General features: G+C 42.4%; 2 protein-coding genes and 2 pseudogenes across 2 annotated transcripts; all 4 read right to left on the bottom strand.

The window, feature by feature from the left end:
• Positions 1-1,088: 1,088 nt before the first annotated feature.
• Positions 1,089-2,340, bottom strand: LOC138842351 (elafin-like). Its single transcript, XM_070043726.1, has 2 exons — positions 2,259-2,340; positions 1,089-1,411 (listed from the first exon to the last, which is right to left on the bottom strand). Exons 1-2 carry the CDS (start codon positions 2,338-2,340, stop codon positions 1,089-1,091), a joined length of 405 nt encoding a protein of 134 aa, XP_069899827.1.
• Positions 2,341-6,002: 3,662 nt separating this feature from the next.
• LOC115850844 (transcriptional adapter 2-alpha pseudogene) lies at positions 6,003-7,169 on the bottom strand (annotated as a pseudogene).
• Positions 7,170-17,822: 10,653 nt separating this feature from the next.
• PI3 (peptidase inhibitor 3) lies at positions 17,823-19,029 on the bottom strand. Its single transcript, XM_060285325.2, has 2 exons — positions 18,945-19,029; positions 17,823-18,115 (listed from the first exon to the last, which is right to left on the bottom strand). The coding sequence occupies exons 1-2, from the start codon at positions 19,027-19,029 to the stop codon at positions 17,823-17,825; spliced, it is 378 nt and encodes a 125-aa protein (XP_060141308.2).
• A 3,662-nt stretch (positions 19,030-22,691) lies between these two features.
• On the bottom strand, positions 22,692-23,848 carry LOC132593518 (transcriptional adapter 2-alpha pseudogene; annotated as a pseudogene).
• Between the last annotated feature and the right edge of the window lie 222 nt (positions 23,849-24,070).

Genomic DNA, 24,070 nt, shown 5'->3' with positions numbered 1-24,070 from the left:
CAACAGCAGAGCCACGAGGTCATCCAAGTTTGCCCAACATACACCCTTCTGCTGTCTTCACTCTCCGAGTCTGCTCTACCCCAACTTGTACATCTCCAGAGAACATTATTCAGCGATCATAAGAAAGGATCAGGGACTCAGTGTGTCTTGCGTCCTCGTTCACATCTTCAAATAGAAAGCTGGGAGAGGACATCGCTTAACCCAAAGGGATTATGTGTTATTGGAGGCCCCTCAGGCATGAATAGGAGAAATGCTTCATGAGCAGGGATTTCCCAGCATGTGTTTCTATGTCTTCTTGGGAGGACATAGATCCCTGGGAAACATGAAAGGAAAAGAAGGAGGGAGCTATAGATTTGGCCACAAGGGTTGGCTAGTCACACTGACAGGGTTGATCATAGCCAGGTCAGAAGTAGGGGTCAATTGGGAAGGTTTTAGGTTTTATTTCCCCGGTCCAAGGCCAAAGGCAAAATGTCTAGGTTTCCATTTCCTGGTGAAATAGAGGCTGCAGTTCTTGGGTTGATTATTGGATTTCTACAGTGAACCCTAGGAATGGGCCTTTCGTTCCTGCCCCCGCTCTCCTTCACACAACAGTAACATCTGCCGTGGGTCCCTCTCCACTCGCCACTGGGGACTGGAAGTCCCAACTCCACACCCATCTCCCCAGAGCTTCCAGGGGCCCAGAAGTCATAGGAGCCAGAAACAAATGGAGTAGAAAGTGGTCTTTTATTGGAAAGTCCATGAGAGAGGCATCCCAGGTTTGGGCACCCGGATGAAAGGAAGAATGGGCAGTGCGGGAGAGGGTAGTGCTACAGGCACCAGGATCTGCATCCCTGGGGACTTCACCGGTGCAGCAAGAACAGACTCCACCTGGTAGGAGAAAAGAGAATCAGAGATGTGATTCAGCAGGTCAAAGACTCAGAGGCAGTGGGAGGCAGGACCAAGTCCACTTGTCATCCCTCTCAGGACGAGACCCCTCGGTCTCTCCATCACCTCCCCATGTCCTCTCCCCCACCAACCTAGGATCACTCTCCACCTCTCAGCCTTTCTGTGCCTTCACAGGCCACCTCTTCCTCCACCCAGTTCTCACCTCACCGGGGATTCTTACAGACATTCCCGCAATAGCCCACACAGCACTTCTTGAGCCCCCAGCATTGAGCATCTGTCACACATTTGTTAGTGGGAGGTTTTAAGCCGCACTGGAACGGAACCCTGGGGCACGAGCCAGGCTTAGTGGACTGTCGGAATCCGACTGGATCTTCTTGACCTTCGACTGGATCTTGACCTTCGACTAGATCTTGACCTTCGACTGGATCTTCTTGACCTTCGACTGGATCTTGACTTTCGACTGGATCTTGACCTTCGACTGGATCTTGTCCTTTGATCAGAACATTGCCTTTCGTAGTGCCTTGACCTTTAGGACAACAAAGAAATATCCCCACATTTAGAACAGTGTACCTGCTTTAACTAACTTTAACTAGTCTTTCCTCCAGGTCCAGCCACTGTTCACTGCAGTGTCCCTCAAAATGTGACTTGAGATAGGGGAGCTATCTCAAGGGCTAGCTGGGGTCTGTGCTCTCGGAAGGCTGGGACCGGGGTTCCTCGGGTGTCCATTTCTTCCCCTCACCCTCCATTCTGGGTCTTAGGGCCTTCACGAGGATATGCCAGACTGAAGTGTCTTTCAGAGGTGTCACTTTGGCATCTCTGAGGAAACTTAATGGAAAGGAAAGGAGCCGTGAGACACTTACCAGGAGACCTGAGCTCCATCCTGGCTCTGGAGACTGTCTTGACAAATCCTCACCCCTCCCTAGGTCTCAATGTCCTCCTTTGGAAAATAGGGGTCTTCAAACTACATGATTTTTGAGGCCCTGTTGGTTCTTAACCTTCTCTTAGAGGACTGATGACAGGTGATCTTACGGGGCAGACAGGCAGGGGACAGACCCCACACCCAGCGACCAGATTCCTGGGACCCCTCACTTCATTGAACGTTCTGTCCAAGTATCAACACTTGAGGCCAAGGTCATGTAACAACACTCCTTCCACAAACAGCCCTGATATCTCAGTCCTGGGGTGGAAAGCATGTAGAGTCTAGTAGGCAACTTCCTACTTCTCTGGATACGCTGGAAACCTACTGTCCAGGCTGAAGAGTGGGCTCTAGCCCTGCCTGCTGCTCTGGAAGTACCCCCTGTCAGTACCCAGGCTGCCCCCAACATCCTCTCCTCAACCCAACCCAGCCCCACCCAGGCCACTTCCCTATTCACCTCTTACGACAGCTGCCTTTGCCACCAGCGTCCCAAGGACAAGAAGCACTACCACCAGGATCAAGAAGTTTCTGGACTTCATGTTGTCAGGAAGGTGAATGGCTAAGAGCTGAGGCCAAACCTAGTTTTATGCAGCTCCAGCTTGGCCGGGTGCCAAGGGTGGGTCTGTGGTTTCACAAGGGACAAGGGGTGCATTTTCTTAGTTCTACCAGGAAATATCCACCTCCATCCTGGAAAGCACCTTGGGCCCTTCCCCAAGGATTATTTACAGGGAGAAATGGCAGTTACTGCTGCATCATCTCTCATAGCCCCAATAGTTACCTCACTTTCTCACAAAGAAGCAGGGCTGGCTCCCCTTGGGCACCATTACAGCCAAATTCCTCATACTTAGAATAGAAAGAATATGGAGCCCAAAGAAGAGAAAGGAATCACCCATGGTCATTTAACAAGTCAGTGGTAGGTCTGGTGTTCAGTTTTCATAGGCAAGGTGTTCCCCAGTTACTCCCTGTTCCTGCAAGACCCACCCAGACCTACCCTAACAGTTTACCCCTCCCAGCATCAAGCTGGGCTTTTCTTTCATTCTCCCCTAACCCCAAGAAAAACTCTCAAAGGCATGTTTGCCTTGGACGTCTAATGACTAATCAGTGTACTTTTCCATTTCACAGGTAGTCTCTGATATGCCCCAAGAAAGTAACAGGGAAGGTGGAATTTGACATCTGGAATGGCATGATGCCCTTGAAATCACAGTCAGAAGAGAGAAAACACCCATAAAATAAAAGGAAGAAAATATAAATCATCTATAAGGTGGACATCTACAGTGCATACATCCAACATGGCTTCCTCCTTCTTAGAACAGCATGCTGTTTCTTCTGAAGAACTCTTGTTTCTTTGTACCATCAACTTAGGAATCTAATGGGGACTGCTGATCATGAAAGCCTGACCCCCAGTCACAGCAGGGTGCGTGTGTGTGTGTGTGTGTGTGTGTGTGTGTGTGTGTGTGTCAGGTCTACTGATGTCCTTTATTTGAATAGACACTAAGGGGAAGGGGGAAGTCCCTCCTTTTGGTAAAGGTGGTAGAGATGAGCCTGGGAACTCCAGAAGCTATGGTTCCAGTCTGGGAGTAGGTTAACTGTGCAAGAAAAAGGAAACGAATTCACTTAGAAAATCAGAGAAATGATGGTGAGAGAGGAATCGGAAGGCACAAACCAGCCCTTCATTCCCCTTTATCTTGAGAGCAGCTCTTCCCACACCCTTCCCCTAGTTCAGTTATGACCCAATAAATTGGCTTTCTGCCTAAGCTAGTCTGAGAAGGTATTTTGTCATTGCTACCATAGTTCAGAGTAATAAAAATGAATACCCAGGAGTTGGGTGTTGTCAGGGACAGAACCTGAATTGTGGAAATGACAGTTGAGTTCTGGGTGAGACAGCGATTGAAGCAAACTAATTATTTTATAGTAAGCCAGTTGTTTAAATCTTCACCTTTGTCTCTTTGGACTCGGACCACATGCCTACCAATGCTGAAACACTAAGGAGATATAAACAAATGTCAGAACATTAGAGTCTGCAGGCTACTTTAAAAAAAATTTTTAAAAAGCTCACTGCAAAGTAAGCTATACAAACAAAAGAATTGTGTAGAACATACCTATATTCTTTAAAGAATTAAAGCATTACAATGGAAGCCTGTACTCACGTGCCAGGTGAAAAAGGAGACTATTTACTCTACAGCCTATTACCCTATTAGCCTTTACTCCTATCCAATTTCTTCCCTCTCCATCCTCCACAGAGGCAACACTTTCTTGGATTTTCTAATTTTCTGTTAATTCAAGCATCTTGCTCATTTCTAATTGGGTGGTCTATCTTTTTCTTGTTGATCTGTAGAGAAAAGAAACCCTCACACATTACTAGTGAGAGTATATATTCATGCAACCGATTTGAAAGTAAATTTGGATCAGCTAGTAAAATTGAACATGAGCAAAATCTTTGAGATTTTTATCAATCTGATGGGTGAGAAGTGATACATTGCTGAAGTGTTTAGTTAGCATTTCTCTATCATGAATTATTTCAAGCATTTCTTCATATTTTAAAAGCCACTTATATTTACCTGAAAACTTCATTTCTTTTGCTCATTTTCCTATATAGTCATTAACCTTTTTCTTCTTAATTTCTAAGCACTCTTTATCTATTATAGAGAAAGGTCCTTTGTCTGTGATATGGTTTATAAATAATTTTTTTTTTTTGCGATACGCGGGCCCCTCACTGTTGTGGCCTCTCCCGTTGCAGAGCACAGGCTCCGGACGCGCAGGCTCAGCGGCCATGGCTCACGGGCCCAGCAGCTCCACGGCATGGCATGTGGCATCTTCCCAGACCGGGTCACGAACCCGTGTCTCCTGCATCGGCAGGCGGACTCTCAACCACTGCGCCACCAGGGAAGCCCTAAAATATTTTTTTTAAACACTGAAGTCTTTTATTCTGTTTCCCTCAGATCCTAAGAGTTTCCATTTCATTTGTTACCCCATAGATGAAATCTATTAGCAAACTGCATGCATATTTACATCAGTCAAGAAGTTTGAACAGATACTTCCAACAAAGCATGTAATATGTGAATTAGATATTTTGAATGTTGAAGGAATTAAAGAATTAGTCAGCTACTGGAGGTAATTTGTGCGGATTCTGAAGTATTTCTATACAACTTTGCTTCTAACAGAAAAGGGAAAACCCTGACTCAGGGTTTGGCTTCTTATTGTGCAGAAAGATTTGAGGACCAAGTTTCAGATATGGTGGGGTCACTCACCCTCATATCTAGTGAGTTCCATATATGAAAAGGCTTTCCTTTTGTTTTACAAGTAACTCCTTATTGTAGGCTAGCCTTTCACCATTGAGAAATTAGGGTTTAGGTCTTAATCTAAGCAACACTGAGGTTAATTGCATCACCTCCATCCACAGGGGTCTGGCACCCAGGGAAGCCAAGGGTGAGAACAGGGTGAGCCCAGGACACACATGTTAGCAGAGACAGTGCAGCATGATGAGGTGTGCATCCAACACCCTAAGTGTGCTTTAGTTACCAGAATATTTGACACACCCACAAATTAAGTAGCAAAACATTTTAATCCATTAATTCTAAAACTAACAGAGACATTTTATATCCGGTGCCGCCTCCTCAAAAGTCTACTGCAGATTAGACAGCCAGACTGCAAGTTACAAAGCCAGACATTAAAGTTGAAGATGCAGTTTGGGACAAGACCATCATGGGGAGATTTTCCTCCTCTTTGCTCATAAACATAAGTTGTCAGCTTAAAAAAAATCCTCAGACATAAGAAGAAAGCTTTCTCTCTCTATAACCTCTTTATTTTAAATCTGTCTGTAATGTTTGAAGGCAAAACAGATAATCAGCAAACCAACCTCCCAAGCAAGTACAAGGATCTGAGCTGGACTCCTGGGACTAAAGACTGATTTAGTTCTATTTCTACCAACACTGTGATGTGAGGTACCATGGTTCTTGTTTTCGTTACAAGAGGTGTTAGGAAAGAATGCCCACACACAATTAATAATAGCTTATCTAGCACATAACTCTGCAGCACAGTACCAACAACAGGAGTATTTTAAAGCAGGGTGGAGAAGAAACTAGACATTCATACAAGTTAAGGTTTCCTTTGTTTCTTCCCCTCTTTTTACAAGGAGAATTCAGCTCAGAGACAAGCTCCAGAATGCCCGTACTGTCCTTTGGCCCACTAGGCCCAGAGAGCCTCAGGCTTCAGTGATGTGTCCTTCTCAGATGAGGAAATCATAGATTTCCCATGTTTTGTTCACGTCTATCTTGATGAGTGTTCTTGCCTGTGCCAGTCTCAAGCCTCCTTGCTTGTTACATTCGTTCAGTAGAGCAGATTTGTATTCCAAATAGGCTCCTGGGAACAACCTCACCATCTGACAGAGCTCCTTTTCTTTTTCATTCAACTTCTCTGTGCCAGGGAGGCCAGTGAGGTTCAAGGGCGGTGCACTTCGTCTACCTGAATTCGAAGCCATTGGTACGGAAGGACTCAGGCCAGAATCAACGTCAGCCTGCCGGCGGAGCCACTGCTGGCAGGCGCTACGGTCCTGGATGTACTGGAGGACCTCTGGGAGCATAGGGCGTTTGAGACGTTCCTCTTCTGGAGTCTTTCTGAGGTGATCCTAGTTTCCAGTACTACAAAAATTGGTAATGCCTGCTGTCCTGTATTTCTGGAGCCTCTTGATTTCCCTTCGGAGTTCGAATTCCAATGCATGGCTTTCAATGAACTTGTCATGCTCCACCGGCACCACTATCCTTGCAAATCGCCTCCTTGTTTCAGAAAGGTCTTGAACTAGCTTGGGATACCGCCGTTCCATTAACTGAAATTTTCTAAGGTTGATTGATCCATGGTTTCTTATAATTTTTTTTCTCCTTTGTCTCTCCTTTAACCTAGAATGATAGATATCTACAACAGCCATCTTCAGAGTGTGTAAAATGTCCGAGTCATCTTCAACAAAATCAATGTCTCTCAAGTCCTCTTCTGAATAATTGTCAAATCCTCATTGAAATCTGCCATGTGCCGAGAAAGCAAGGAGTCAAAGGTAGGTCGGGGAGGGTCATCTGTAGAGTGAAATGGAATGGCTGTGTCAGCAGTTTTTGCCTCCTCTGCTTGCTTCAGGTTCAGCAGGGTAGATGCAAACAGATGGTTACTGATGAAATGCTTCACTCCTCCTTGGTCTTGGTGCACATTTGATTGGCTACATCCTGTCAATTTCCAAAGCCACAGTCCATCACAGCTTCTAAAAGGGCCATTTCTTCTTGAGCAGTCCAGCTGGGGTCAAGAACAGGAAAATCTGAGGTCATTACTTCGTAAGTGTGATCACTTTGATGTTTCTTGTACTCAAATCCTCGAGTGAAACATGCTAAAGGAACTCAAACGGTCCATTTCCCAGTTGGCAAAGACTGTTGCTTTGATCTTCCTCAATGTAGGGATCTTTCAAGGAGATTTCAGAACTGGCCAACACATACACCAAAGCTGACCACCACCCCCCTCACCGCGTCCCCATCCTCCGCCTAAATAAAAATTTTAACTCATTCTTAGACCTGCACAAAACAGCTCAGGGTGGCACCCTTTCCTCCTCTTATCTAGATATTGCCTCCTGTTGTTTGGTTACTTCTGCTCTGGACTTCTGCATTTCTGCTTCATGATATCCTTAAACTGGTGAAATTGGTTCATTATTTTCTTTCAATTCATGTGCCAAAAAAAAAAAATCTAAATGATACAAAAGGGATCATAGAAAAAAAATAACTTTCTAAATTGAAACAGACACCAGAAAAAGTAGAAAATCTGAATAATATTGTAACTATCCTAGAGATGGAATCAACAGTCAACAATAATTTGACCAAAAAGAAGCATTAGGATCAGATTTCTTCATAAGAAAAGGCAATGAAGGAACAACTAATTCTAATATGATATAAATAGAAAATAAGATACAATTTCCAGCACGTTTTATGAAGTAAACATAATCTTGATACCAGAACTTAATAAGAATTTGTGTCAATTATAGCTCAATAAAGCTGTTAAAAAATAAAATTCTTGGGACTTCCCTGGTGGCGCAGTGGTTGGGAGTCCACCTGCCGATGCAGGGGGCACGGGTTCGTGCCCTGGTCCGGGGGGATCCCGCATGCCACGGGGCGGCTGGGCCCGTGGGCCATGGCCACTGGGCCTGCGCGTCTGGAGCTTGTGCTCCGCAGCAGGAGAGGCCACAACAGTGAGAGGCCCGCATACCACAAAAAATAATAATAAAAATAAACAAATAAATAAATAAATAAAATTCTCAACAAGGATACTATGAAAAAGGAAGATTCTAAGCCAGTCTCACTCATAGAACATAGATTCATGAACACAAAAATCCTAAATAAGTCACTTACCACCTGAATGCAGTAATATGCAAAAAGGACAATTTTTTGTGACTAATTTTAATTTATCTTAGCTATCAAAGGTAGTTTAATGCTAGAAACTCAATTAATGTAATTCACCACACTAACAGATTAAAGAAAAAATATAAGCTTAGATATAGAGCAGCATGCAATAAAATTCAAGATGCAGTTGCAATATAAAAATAGCAAATTAGGAATGAAGAATAATTCTTTTAAAGTGATAAAAACTACCCCATAGCAAACATCATACACAAATGTGAAAGGTTTTAACCTCTCCTTATAAAATCAGGAACTATTCCCAATTCTGTTCAATATTATGCGGGATATCCTATTCTATAGCATCAGACAAGTAGAAGAAATAAAAGGTGCAAGTAAGTATTGGAAAGAAAAAACAAAACTGTCATTATTCAAAGATGATGCAACTGTGTTCAAAAAATTCCAGACAAATCTACAGATAAATTGTTAGAATCCATGAGAGTTTATTATGACAGACACATACAAAGGAACTATACAAAAATCAATGGTACTCTATACATCAACAATACAAATCAGTAAATGAAATTTTATTGATATATATAATTATATAAAATATGAAGAGCTTATGAATAAATGTAATAAATTTTGTGCAGAACCACTACAGAGGAAATTAGAAAACTTTAGTGAGAGACATTTTTTAACATCCTCAAATCAGAAAGGTATACCATGTTCATGGATTGGAAGACTGAATATGATAAGGATGCCAATTCTCTTCAAACTGATTTTTAGTCTCAATGCTATCAAACCCCCAGAAAGGTTTTTGTAAAAGTAAACCAAAAAAAAAAAAAAAAAAAAAGGCAATATAATTCTAAAATGCATACAAAAAGTGCAAAAGACAAGATAGCCAAGATACTCTTGAAGAATAATTTAATAAGACTTGATATAGGAAATATCAAGGTTTATTTTAAAGCTGTAATAATTATGATAAAGTGGTATTACAACAATGATAGATATGTAAATGAAACAGAATAGAGAGTCCAAAAACAGATGATTGCACATAATGAGAGTATGTTTTCAACTTGGCTGTAGTAAACAAATATCACTTTGGTTATATTAAGAAGGCTGCACATCATAATATTAATATACATTCCCTGAGTGGATGATAGGAGGATACAGGTTAAAAAGGTAGGATAGAAGGAAGAAGAAGGCAAATAAAAACAAACAAATAAATAAATAAATATTGCTTTACCAAAGAACTCATCAAGTCTGATGTGATCCTATTACATTTATAAGTATAAATGTCCATGAAATCTTACCAACAGAAAAAAAAAGTAGGAGAGTAATATATGTGTTTTGATAATATTTCAGTCGAATATAGAACTCCTGACAATGTTTATGTATGAAAAAGGAAAAGAGTTTGAAGGAATACACTCTGCTGTGAACATTAGTTACATGATGATGATGGGAGGGGACAAGTATGAGTAGTTTTTCCTTTATATGTATTAGTTTCTAATTATTTTGCTTGTCACAACTGTCGACGAAACTTCAGTTAACAGTCAAGTTAAGAAGAAAAGAGGGGGGCTCCCTGGTGGCGCAGTGGTTGACAGTCCGCCTGCCGATGCAGGGGACACTGGTTCGTGCCCCGGTCTGGGAGGATCCCACATGCCTCGGAGCGGCTGGGCCCGTGAGCCATGGCCGCTGAGCCTGCGCGTCCAGAGCCTGTGCTCCGCAACGGAAGAGGCCACAACAGTGAGAGGCCCAAGTACTGGAAAAAAAAAAAAAAAAGAAGAAAAGAGGGAATTTTATTTGAGCCAAACTGAGAATTATAATCCGGAATACAGACTCTCAGGAAGCTCTGAGAAACTGTTCCACCAGGTGGAAGTTGAAGGCACAGTCATATACATTTTCGAGACAAAGGATCATACATCAAAATGACATACTGATACTTTACACAAAGTTCACCAACGATACATAGTCCGGGTAAGCACATACAAAGAGAGCAGCAAGTCCATGACCACTACAGAGTTGGGAAAGAATGCTATTCTTTTAAGAAGTTGCACTGCTAGTGTCAAAAGAAAGGGAAAAAATTATCTTTATGGTCAAACAGACACTCTTATCTTTGAGGAGGTTTGGTTAATGTGTAATGCAGATGCACACTGCTTATCAGGGAGGGAGGGAAGAGACCCAAACGAATGCAGAGAGAGAATTTTATGTTTAATTTTTTCTTGTCCTGCCTGAAAATATGAATTTTATTTCATCACAGCAAAAGTGATCTGAACATATCAAATAAAGAAAATTAAAATTCATAAAGAATAAAGAACTTAAGCAGCCATGTGAGTGGAGAAAGGCTAATTGAGAGTTGTATCTAAAGAAGTGATTATATACATGTAATCACTTTTTAAAAATATTTATTTAATTTATTTATGTATTTTGGCTGCACAGGGTCTTTGTTGCGACATGTGGGGTCTTATAGCTGCGGCTTGTGAGCTTCTTAGTTGAGGCATGTAGATTCTTAGTTGTGGCACGCATGTGGGACCTATTTCCCAGACCAGGGATCGAACCCAGGTCCCTTGCATTGGGAGCACCGAGTCTTACCCACTGGATCACCAGGGAAGTCCCTATATACATGTAATCATTAATGCAAGTGTTAAGAAGAGATGCTTAAATTATGTGTCATAATGTAAAAATATAATAATGCGTTATTCTGATGCAGTCAAAAGAAATCACTCTAGGTAGTTCAAGCAGAAAAAGAACTTCAGCTATTGTACGAGCACATTTCACTGTAAGAACCCAAATCACACGTGAAATCCTGGATGTGAAAGAGTCTGGGAAAAAATAGGCATTTGCTTTACAACCCCTGCAGGAAGGCATTTTGGGATCAGTTGAAATGCTTGTTGATGAAGACACTGCAGGTACCTGCCATACTCCTGCACCCTCCCACACTTACACTTCCAAACATCAGCAAATATTCACCTCCCAGAAGACAAAGCACCCATCTTGCGTGGGCGTTGAAGTGAACGGGTCTGAGAACAAGAAAGGTCGGACACAAGTGTTGGGAGATAAAAAAAAAAAAAAAAAGAAAGATAAAAGAAAATGCATCGGGGAAAAAGAATATGGAGTACTGAGAGAGGTTATTACCTTGAAATGTTGGTGTAATATCTCTTAGTGGCCATGGCTGATGGCGGAAGCCCTCCTATTTCAGATGAGTACTTAACAATCAAAGAAGTCCACACGTGTATTAAGAAAACTGTCCGTTATTGTAGCAACAGAGGAGGGAGCCCTTGAGCTAAGAAACTAAGGAAACTATTCTAACCTCCAACCCATCCCACTCCAGTAAGATATTCCTTTCAATAACTGGTCTATGAAAATCTACTGATTTTAAAATAAGAAAGAAATTTAGAAATCATAGACCATACAAAAATACTCCTTTTTAAAAAACAGAAATGAGTAGCAAAGCTTAAAAGCATTTAAAACAGGATTTTTAAAATCCCCAGTACAATGTCACCACAAAGCTGAGAAAAACTGATATTCTAAAATAAATGTTTAAAATTAGTAAAGCAAATTAAAGGTATGAGGAACCATCATAAAGCAGAAATACAGAAACTCAAAGAAGAGATAGCAAAATAGCAGGGAGATGTGAAATGGAATCTGAAAGACAGTAGAGAAATTGAAGAAAAGGACAAAACCATTTCATAAATAAGGACTAAGTAAAGTAAGGAAGAAAATGGAAAACATAAGAAAAGCAAAGAACATGAAATAAAAATGAAGAAGTAGCTTAAAAATACAGAGAGAGTCTTAAATATTAAAAAGTCAATGGAGATTCACCAGACACATAAATCAAGTCCCACAAAGAAGAAAATCAAAACAACAAAATAGAAGAATTATTTAAAACTATAATTGAGGAAAATATCTCTGAAATAAAAGATTTGAGTCTACATATTAAAAGCTCACATTGTGAATGCAAGTAAAATTTGCAAATTTAGAGAAGAGCTAACACCCATCCTTCTCAAACTCTTCCAAAAAATTGCAGAGGAAGGAACATTCCCAAACTCATTCTATGAGGCCACCATCACCCTGAAACCAAAACCAGACAAAGTTACTACAAAAAAAGAAAATTACAGATCAATATCACTGATGAATATAGATGCAAAAATCCTCAACAAAATACTAGCAAACAGAATCCAGCAACACATTAAAAGGATCATACACCATGATCAAGGGGTATTTATCCCAGGGATGCAAGCATACTTCAATATATGCAAATCAATCAATGTGATACACCATATTAACAAATTGAAGAAGAAAAACCATATGATCATTTCAATAGATGCAGAAAAAGCTTTTGACAAAATTCAACACCCATTTATGATAAAAACTCTCCAGAAAGTGGACATAGAGGGAACCTACCTCAAAATAATAAAGGCCATATATTACAAACCCACAGCAAACATCATTCTCAGTGGTGAAAAACTGAAAGCATTTCCTCTAAGATCAGGAACAAGACAAGGATGTCCACTCTTACCACCATTACTCAACATAATTTTGGAAGTCCTAGCCACAGCAATCAGAGAAGAAAAAGAAATAGAAGGAATACAAATTGAAAAAGAAGGAGGAAAACTGTCACTGTTTGTAGATGACATGATACTATACATAGAGAATCCTAAAAATGCCACCAGAAAACTACTAGAGCTAATCAATGAATTTGGTAAAGTAGCAGGATACAAAATTAATGCACAGAAATCTCTTGCATTCCTATACACTAATGATGAAAAGTCTGAAAGAGAAATTAAGGAATCACTCCCATTTACCATTGCAACAAAAAGAATGAAATACCTAGGAATAAACCTACCTAGGGAGACCAAAGACCTGTATACAGAAAACTATAAGACACTGATGAAAGAAATTAAGATGATCCAAACAGATGGAGAGATATACCATATTCTTGGATTGGAAGAATCAATATTGTGAAAATGACTATACTACCAAAGGCAATCTACAGATTCAATGCAATCCCTATCAAATTACCAATGGCATTTTTTATAGAACTAGAACAAAAAAATCTTAAAATTTGTATGGAAACACAAAAGACCCTGAACAGCCAAATTGTCTTGAGGGAAAAACATGGATCTGGAGGAATCAGACTCCCTGACTTCAGACTACACTACAAAGCTACAGTAATCAAGACAATATGGTACTGGCACAAAAACAGAAATATAGATCAATGGAACAGGATAGAAAGCCCAGAGATAAACCCATGCACATATGGTCACTTTATCTTTGATAAAGGAGGCAAGAATATACAGTGGAGAAAAGACAGTCTCTTCAATAAGTGGTGCTGGGAAAACTGGACAGCTACATGTAAAAGAATGAAATTAGAATACTCCCTAACACCATACACAAAAATAAACTCAAAATGGATTGAAGACCTAAATGTAACGCCAGACACCATCAAACTCTTAGAGGAAAACATAGGCAGAACACTCCATGACATAAATCACAGCAAGATCCTTTTTGACCCACCTCCTAGAGAAATGGAAATAAAAACAAAAATAAACAAATGGGACCTTATGAAACTTAAAAGCTTTTGCACAGCAAAGGAAACCATAAACAAGACCAAAAGACATCCCTCAGAATGGGAGAAAACATTTGCAAATGAAACAACTGACAAAGGATTAATCTCCAAAATATACAAGCAACTCATGCAGCTCAATATCAAAAAAACAAACAACCCAATCCAAAAATGGGCAGAAGACCTAAATAGACATTTCTCCAAAGAAGATATACAGATTGTCAACAAACACATGAAAGAATGTTTAACATCATTAATCATTAGATAAATGCAAATCAAAACTACAATGATATGTCATCTCACACCGGTCAGAATGACCATCATCAAAAAATCTACAAACAATAACTGCTGGACAGGGTGTGGAGAAAAGGGAACCGTCTTGAACTGTTGGTGGGAATGTAAATTGATACAGCCACTATGGAGAACAGTATGGAGGTTCCTTAAAAAACTAAAAATAGAACTACCATAAGACCCAGCAATCCCACTACTGGGCATATACTCTGAGAAAACCATAATTCAAAAAGAGTCATGTACCAAAATGTCCATTGCAGCTCTATTTACAATAGCCAGGACATGGAAGCCACCTAAGTGTCCATCGACAGATGAATGGATAAAGAAGATGTGGCACATATATACAATGGAATATTACTCAGCCATAAAAAGGAACGAAACTGAGTTATTTGTAGTGAGGTGGATGGACCTAGAGACTGTCATACAGAGTGAAGTAAGTCAGAAAGAGAAAAACAAATACCATATGCTAACACATATATATGGAATCTAAAAAAAAAGAAAAAGAAAAATAATGGTCAGAAGAACCTAGGGGCAAGACAGGAATAAAGATGCAGACCTGCTAGAGAATGGACTTAAGGATACGGGGAGGGGGAAGGGTAAGCTGTGACAAAGTGAGAGAATGGCATGGACATATATACACTACCAAACGTAAAATAGATAGCTAGTGGGAAGCAGCCGCATAGCACAGGGAGATCAGCTTGGTGCTTTGTGACCACCTAGAGGAGTGGGATAGGGAGGGTGGGAGGGAGGGAGTTGCAAGAGGGAAGAGATATGGGGACATATGTGTATGTATAACTGATTCACCTTGTTATAAAGCAGAAACTAACACACCATTGTAAAGCAATTATACCCCAATAAAGATGTTAAAAAAAAGCGTGGGGGGGAAAGTACATCTACCCACAGACTTTTCTTTGTCCCTAACCCCTTGCTTGGATTGTTTTGTAAATCCGGTGCCAAAATCACCAAGGGAGGGTGTGCAGGGACAAAAGTATTTTATCCTTGAAAGTTGCTATGAAAGTAGAGCTTTAATATTTTCATGATAACAACAGCAAAAACAAAATGGTAATTACATGACGTGAAGGATTTAACTATTCTTACTGTGGTAAACATTTTGCAGGGTATACATGTATCAAATCACCACATTGTACACCTCAAACATTCATGTTATATGTCAATTTTTATCTCATTAAAGGTGGGGGGAGGGGGGCTTCCCTTGTGGTGCTGTGGTTAAGAATCCGGCTGCCAATGCAGGGGACACGCGTTCAAGCCCTGGTCTAGGAAGATCCCACATGCCACGGAGCAACTAAGCCCGTGCGCCACAACTACTGAGCCTGTGCTCTAGACCCTGCGAGCCACAACTACTGAAGTCTGCACGCCACCACTACTGAGCCCACGCACAGCAACTACTGAAGCCCACACGCCTAGAGCCCATGCTCTGCAACAAGAGAAGCCACCACAATGAGAAGCCCACGCACCGCAACGAAGAGTAGCCCCCGTTCGCCACAACTACAGGAAGGCTGTGCACAGCAAGGAAGATCCAACGCAGCCCAAAATAAATAAATTTATTTTAAAATAATAATAAATAAATAAAGCTGGGGCAAAAGAGACAAAATCGAAGGGGTAAATACTGCTATCTTCACCATACAGAATCTTCACATTCGGGAGCATGTTAATTATTTATTCAAGACTTTTTTATGTGCTACATGAACACTTGTTTATATTTCTTTTTTAAAGTTCTGCCTGTCTCTCATTAAGTTTATTTGTTGAGCGGTTTAATTGTGTTGATATTATAAGTGGGAATTTTTTTCCATTCCATTTTCTGATTATTGCTAGTTTATAATAAAAATAGGATTTATGGGAATTCCCTGGCAGTCCAGTGGTTAGGACTCAGCGCTTTCACTGCCGTGGGCTGGGGTTCAATCCCTCGTTGGGGAACTAAGATCTTATAAACCACATGGTGCAGCCAAAAAAATTAAAAATAAAAATAGGATTTAGCTTAATTTTTAAATAGGATTTATCATCACATACTCACTGTGTGTCTTTGGGTGATTAAGTGAAGCTTTCATGGGCTTCAAACTCTTAACAAAATTAAAGATGTGTATACTACCCATCTGAGAGAGTTCTAATGAAAAATAAATAAGACAATACAGATAACATATTTAGTACAGGATCTGGAACAGAGAAAACACTAAAACACAGAAACTGTTCTTACCACCAATGGTGTATTATGTGTTTGTCAGGCCAGAAGTTTAGCCACTGCTCTCACCTGTGCTCCAAGATGTGCAGTCCAGTCCATCCCCTGGAGAATGAGAGGAAAACCCTGGCTTGTAGGCCCCTGGGAGGGACCAAGGGGCAGCGGGCTCTCTGTTCTCTCACCCTCAACAAAGCCTCTGCTCCCCACCTCCCCTCTAGCAGGAACCCAACACACACACAGAAAGAAGAGGTGTTTCAGGGCCATAATGTCAGGGCTGAACTGACATTCATTATTATATTTCCAGAATGATTTCATTCAACCCCCCTCAGAATGAGTAGACAACTGAGGCTCAGAGATTTGTCTGAGGTCATCCAACAACTGGGGAGGAGGCTGGGGCTAGAACTCGGGTCTCCTGACGCCTAAGCCTGTGCTCTGCCCACTTCACCCCAAATGCTCCTCCCCCTGTGGCTTTGACCTTCCCTGAGAACTTCATTGCCCAAGGACAGTGGGGCAGGTGAGCCAACAGCAGAGCCACGAGGTCATCCAAGTTTGCCCAACATATACCCTTCTGCTGTCTTCACTCCTCGAGTCTGCTCTACCCCAACTTGTACATCTCCAGAGAATATTAATCAGCGATCACAAGAAAGGATCAGAGACTCAGTGTGTCTTGCGTCCTCGTTCACATCTTCAAATAGAAAGCTGGGAGAGGATATCGCTTAACCCAAAGGAATTATGTGTTATTGGAGGCCCCTCAGGCATGAATAGGAGAAATGCTTCATGAGCAGGGATTTCCCAGCATGTGTTTCTATGTCTTCTTGGGAGGACATAGATCCCTGGGAAACATGAAAGGAAAAGAAGGAGGGAGCTATAGATTTAGCCACAAGGGTTGGCTAGTCACACTGACAGGGTTGATCATAGCCAGGTCAGAAGTAGGGGTCAATTGGGAAGGTTTTAGGTTTTATTTCCCCGGTCCAAGGTCAAAGGCAAAATGTCTAGGTTTCCATTTCCTGGTGAAATAGAGGCTGCAGTTCTTGGGTTGATTATTGGATTTCTAAAGTGAACCCTAGGAATGGGCCTTTCGTTCCTGCCCCCGCTCTCCTTCACACAACAGTAACATCTGCCGTGGGTCCCTCTCCACTCGCCACTGGGGACTGGAAGTCCCAACTCCACACCCATCTCCCCAGAGCTTCCAGGGGCCCAGAAGTCATAGGAGCCAGAAACAAATGGAGTAGAAAGTGGTCTTTTATTGGAAAGTCCATGAGAGAGGCATCCCAGGTTTGGGCACCCGGATGAAAGGAAGAATGGGCAGTGCGGGAGAGGGTAGTGCTACAGGCACCAGGATCTGCATCCCTGGGGACTTCACCGGTGCAGCAAGAACAGACTCCACCTGGTAGGAGAAAAGAGAATCAGAGATGTGATTCAGCAGGTCAAAGACTCAGAGGCAGTGGGAGGCAGGACCAAGTCCACTTGTCATCCCTCTCAGGACGAGACCCCTCGGTCTCTCCATCACCTCCCCATGTCCTCTCCCCCACCAACCTAGGATCACTCTCCACCTCTCAGCCTTTCTGTGCCTTCACAGGCCACCTCTTCCTCCACCCAGTTCTCACCTCACCGGGGATACACACAGACATTCCCGCAATAGCCCACACAGCACTTCTTGTCCGCCGCGCAATGAGCATCTGTCATACATTCGTGAGTGGGATTGAATATGAGGCACTGGCGACTAACACTGGGGCAGGAGCCACGCCTAGTTATCCATGGGAACATGGCTGGATCTTCTTGACCTTTGACTGGATCTTGACCTTCGACTGGATCTTGACCTTCGACTGGATCTTGACCTTCGACTGGATCTTGTCCTTTGATCAGAACATTGCCTTTCGTAGTGCCTTGACCTTTAGGACAACAAAGAAATATCCCCACATTTAGAACAGTGTACCTGCTTTAACTATCTAGTCTTTCCTCCAGGTCCAGCCACTGTTCACTGCAGTGTCCCTCAAAATGTGACTTGAGATAGGGGAGCTATCTCAAGGGCTAGCTGGGGTCTGTGCTCTTGGAAGTCTGGGACCGGGGTTCCTCGGGTGTCCATTTCTTCCCCTCACCCTCCATTCTGGGTCTTAGGGTCCTCACGAGGATATGCCAGACTGAAGTGTCTTTCAGAGGTGTCACTTTGGCATCTCTGAGGAAACTTAATGGAAAGGAAAGGAGCCGTGAGACACTTACCAGGAGACCTGAGCTCCATCCTGGCTCTGGAGACTGTCTTGACAAATCCTCACCCCTCCCTAGGTCTCAATGTCCTCCTTTGGAAAATAGGGGTCTTCAAACTACATGATTTTTGAGGCCCTGTTGGTTCTTAACCTTCTCTTAGAGGACTGATGACAGGTGATTTTACGGGACAGACAGGCAGGGGACAGACCCCACACCCAGCGACCAGATTCCTGGGACCCCTCACTTCATTGAACGTTCTGTCCAAGTATCAACACTTGAGGCCAAGGTCATGTAACAACACTCCTTCCACAAACAGCCCTGATATCTCAGTCCTGGGGTGGAAAGCATGTAGAGTCTAGTAGGCAACTTCCTACTTCTCTGGATACAATGGAAACCTACTGTCCAGGCTGAAGAGTGGGCTCTAGCCCTGCCTGCTGCTCTGGAAGTACCCCCTGTCAGTACCCAGGCTGCCCCCAACATCCTCTCCTCAACCCAACCCAGCCCCACCCAGGCCACTTCCCTATTCACCTCTTACGACAGCTGCCTTTGCCACCAGCGTCCCAAGGACAAGAAGCACTACCACCAGGATCAAGAAGTTTCTGGACTTCATGTTGTCAGGAAGGTGAATGGCTAAGAGCTGAGGCCAAACCTAGTTTTATGCAGCTCCAGCTTGGCCGGGTGCCAAGGGTGGGTCTGTGGTTTCACAAGGGACAAGGGGTGCATTTTCTTAGTTCTACCAGGAAATATCCACCTCCATCCTGGAAAGCACCTTGGACCCTTCCCCAAGGATTATTTACAGGGAGAAATGGCAGTTACTGCTGCATCATCTCTCATAGCCCCAATAGCTACCTCACTTTCTCACAAAGAAGCAGGGCTGCCTCCCCTTGGGCACCATTACAGCCAAATTCCTCATACTTAGAATAGAAAGAATATGGAGCCCAAAGAAGAGAAAGGAATCACCCATGGTCATTTAACAAGTCAGTGGTAGGTCTGGTGTTCAGTTTTCATAGGCAAGGTGTTCCCCAGTTACTCCCTGTTCCTGCAAGACCCACCCAGACCTACCCTAACAGTTTACCCCTCCCAGCATCAAGCTGGGCTTTTCTTTCATTCTCCCCTAACCCCAAGAAAAACTCTCAAAGGCATGTTTGCCTTGGACGTCTAATGACTAATCAGTGTACTTTTCCATTTCACAGGTAGTCTCTGAAATGCCCCAAGAAAGTAACAGGGAAGGTGGAATTTGACATCTGGAATGGCATGATGCCCTTGAAATCACAGTCAGAAGAGAGAAAACACCCATAAAATAAAAGGAAGAAAATATAAATCATCTATAAGGTGGACATCTACAGTGCATACATCCAACATGGCTTCCTCCTTCTTAGAACAGCATGCTGTTTCTTCTGAAGAACTCTTGTTTCTTTGTACCGTCAACTTAGGAATCTAATGGGGACTGCTGATCATGAAAGCCTGACCCCCAGTCACAGCAGGGTGCGTGTGTGTGTGTGTGTGTGTGTGTGTGTGTCTCAGGTCTACTGATGTCCTTTATTTGAATAGACACTAAGGGGAAGGGGGAAGTCCCTCCTTTTGGTAAAGGTGGTAGAGATGAGCCTGGGAACTCCAGAAGCTATGGTTCCAGTCTGGGAGTAGGTTAACTGTGCAAGAAAAAGGAAACGAATTCACTTAGAAAATCAGAGAAATGATGGTGAGAGAGGAATCGGAAGGCACAAACCAGCCCTTCATTCCCCTTTATCTTGAGAGCAGCTCTTCCCACACCCTTCCCCTAGTTCAGTTATGACCCAATAAATTGGCTTTCTGCCTAAGCTAGTCTGAGAAGGTATTTTGTCATTGCTACCATAGTTCAGAGTAATAAAAATGAATTGGGTGTTGTTGGGTGAGTTGGGTGTTGTCAGGGACAGAACCTGAATTGTGGAAATGACAGTTGAGTTCTGGGTGAGACAGCGATTGAAGCAAACTAATTATTTTATAGTAAGTCAGTTGTTTAAATCTTCACCTTTGTCTCTTTGGACTCGGACCACATGCCTACCAATGCTGAAACACTAAGGAGATATAAACAAATGTCAGAACATTAGAGTCTGCAGGCTACTTTAAAAAAAAATTTTAAAAAGCTCACTGTAAAGTAAGCTATACAAACAAAAGAATTGTGTAGAACATACCTATATTCTTTAAAGAATTAAAGCATTACAATGGAAGCCTGTACTCACGTGCCAGGTGAGAAAGGAGACTATTTACTCTACAGCCTATTACCCTAATAGCCTTTACTCCTATCCAATTTCTTCCCTCTCCATCCTCCACAGAGGCAACACTTTCTTGGATTTTCTAATTTTCTGTTAATTCAAGCATCTTGCTCATTTCTAATTGGGTGGTCTATCTTTTTCTTGTTGATCTGTAGAGAAAAGAAACCCTCACACATTACTAGTGAGAGTATATATTCATGCAACCTATTTGAAAGTAAATTTGGATCAGCTAGTAAAATTGAACATGAGCAAAATCTTTGAGATTTTTATCAATCTGATGGGTGAGAAGTGATACATTGCTGAAGTGTTTAGTTAGCATTTCTCTATCATGAATTATTTCAAGCATTTCTTCATATTTTAAAAGCCACTTATATTTCTTTACCTGAAAACTTCATTTCTTTTGCTCATTTTCCTATATAGTCATTAACCTTTTTCTTCTTAATTTCTAAGCACTCTTTATCTATTACAGAGAAAGGTCCTTTGTCTGTGATACGGTTTATAAATAATTTTTTTTTTTTGTGATACGCGGGCCCCTCACTGTTGTGGCCTCTCCCGTTGCAGAGCACAGGCTCCGGACGCGCAGGCTCAGCGGCCATGGCTCACGGGCCCAGCAGCTCCGCGGCATGTGGGATCTTCCCGGACCGGGGCAGGAACCCGTGTCCCCTGCATCGGCAGGCGGACTCTCAACCACTGCGCCACCAGGGATGTCCTAAAATATTTTTTTTAAACACTGAAGTCTTTTATTCTGTTTCCCTCAGATCCTAAGAGTTTCCATTTCATTTGTTACCCCATAGATGAAATCTATTAGCAAACTGCATGCATATTTACATCAGTCAAGAAGTTTGAACAGATACTTCCAACAAAGCATGTAATATGTGAATTAGATATTTTGAATGTTGAAGGAATTAAAGAATCAGTCAGCTACTGGAGGTAATTTGTGCGGATTCTGAAGTATTTCTATACAACTTTGCTTCTAACAGAAAAGGGAAAACCCTGACTCAGGGTTTGGCTTCTTATTGTGCAGAAAGATTTGAGGACCAAGTTTCAGATATGGTGGGGTCACTCACCCTCATATCTAGTGAGTTCCATATATGAAAAGGCTTTCCTTTTGTTTTACAAGTAACTCCTTATTGTAGGCTAGCCTTTCACCATTGAGAAATTAGGGTTTAGGTCTTAATCTAAGCAACACTGAGGTTAATTGCATCACCTCCATCCACAGGGGTCTGGCACCCAGGGAAGCCAAGGGTGAGAACAGAGTGAGCCCAGGACACACATGTTAGCAGAGACAGTGCAGCATGATGAGGTGTGCATCCAACACCCTAAGTGTGCTTTAGTTACCAGAATATTTGACACACCCACAAATTAAGTAGCAAAACATTTTAATCCATTAATTCTAAAACTAACAGAGACATTTTATATCCAGTGCTGCCTCCTCAAAAGTCTACTGCAGATTAGACAGCCAGACTGCAAGTTACAAAGCCAGACATTAAAGTTGAAGATGCAGTTTGGGACAAGACCATCATGGGGAGATTTTCCTCCTCTTTGCTCATAAACATAAGTTGTCAGCTTTAAAAAAATCCTCAGACATAAGAAGAAAGCTTTCTCTCTCTATAACCTCTTTATTTTAAATCTGTCTGTAATGTTTGAAGGCAAAACAGATAATCAGCAAACCAACCTCCCAAGCAAGTACAAGGATCTGAGCTGGACTCCTGGGACGAAAGACTGGTTTAGTTCTATTTCTACCAACACTGTGATGTGAGGTACCATGGTTCTTGTTTTCGTTACAAGAGGTGTTAGGAAAGAATGCCCACACACAATTAATAATAGCTTATCTAGCACATAACTCTGCAGCACAGTACCAACAACAGGAGTATTTTAAAGCAGGGTGGAGAAGAAACTAGACATTCATACAAGTTAAGGTTTCCTTTGTTTCTTCCCCTCTTTTTACAAGGAGAATTCAGCTCAGAAACAAACTCCAGAATGCCCGTACTGTCCTTTGGCCCACTAGGCCCAGAGAGCCTCAGGCTTCAGTGATGTGTCCTTCTCAGATGGGGAAATCATAGATTTCCCATGTTTTGTTCACGTCTGTCTTGATGAGTGTTCTTGCCTGTGCCAGTCTCAAGCCTCCTTGCTTGTTACATTCGTTCAGTAGAGCAGATTTGTATTCCAAATAGGCTCCTGGGAACAACCTCACCATCTGACAGAGCTCCTTCTCTTTTTCATTCAACTTCTCTGTACCAGGGAGGCCAGTGAGGTTCAAGGGCGGTGCACTTCGTCTACCTGAATTCGAAGCCATTGGTATGGAAGGACTCAGGCCAGAATCAACGTCAGCCTGCCGGCGGAGCCACTACTGGCAGGCGCTACGGTCCTGGATGTACTGGAGAACCTCTGGGAGCATAGGGCGTTTGAGACGTTCCTCTTCTGGAGTCTTTCTGAGGTGATCCTAGGTTCTGGCACTACAAAAATTGGTAATGCCTGCTGTCCTGTATTTCTGGAGCCTCTTGATTTCCATTCAGAGTTCGAATTCCAATGCATGGCTTTCAATGAACTTGTCATGCTCCACCGGCACCACTATCCTTGCAAATCGCCTCCTTGTTTCAGAAAGGTCTTGGACTAGCTTGGGATACCGCCGTTCCATTAACTGAAATTTTCTAAGGTTGATTGATCCATGGTCTCTTATAATTTCTTTTCTCCTTTGTCTCTCCTTTAACCTAGAATGATAGATATCTACAACAGCCATCTTCAGAGTGTGTAAAATGTCCGAGTCATCTTCAACAAAATCAATGTCTCTCAAGTCCTCTTCTGAATAATTGTCAAATTCCTCATTGAAATATGCCATGTGCCGAGAAAGCAAGGAGTCAAAGGTAGGTCGGGGAGGGTCATCTGTAGAGTGAAATGGAATGGCTGTGTCAGCAGTTTTTGCCTCCTCTGCTTGCTTCAGGTTCAGCAGGGTAGATGCAAACAGATGGTTACTGATGAAATGCTTCACTCCTCCTTGGTCTTGGTGCACATTTGATTGGCTACATCCTGTCAATTTCCAAAGCCGCAGTCCATCACAGCTTCTAAAAGGGCCATTTCTTCTTGAGCAGTCCAGCTGGGGTCAAGAACAGGAAAATCTGAGGTCATTACTTCGTAAGTGTGAATACTTTGATGTTTCTTGTACTCAAATCCTCGAGTGAAACATGCTAAAGGAACTCAAACGGTCCATTTCCCAGTTGGCAAAGACTGTTGCTTTGATCTTCCTCAATGTAGGAATCTTTCAAGGAGATTTCAGAACTGGCCAACACATACACCAAAGCTGACCACCACCCCCCTCACCGCGTCCCCCTCCTCCGCCTAAATAAAAATTTTAACTCATTCTTAGACCTGCACAAAACAGCTCAGGGTGGCACCCTTTCC

This window comes from Globicephala melas, chromosome 15 (genome assembly GCF_963455315.2).
Source record: "Globicephala melas chromosome 15, mGloMel1.2, whole genome shotgun sequence".
In the NCBI taxonomy this organism is placed as follows: Eukaryota; Metazoa; Chordata; class Mammalia; order Artiodactyla; family Delphinidae; genus Globicephala; species Globicephala melas.
Note: the sequence above shows the minus strand (reverse complement) of the source record. Positions and strands in the feature narration are given on the sequence as shown.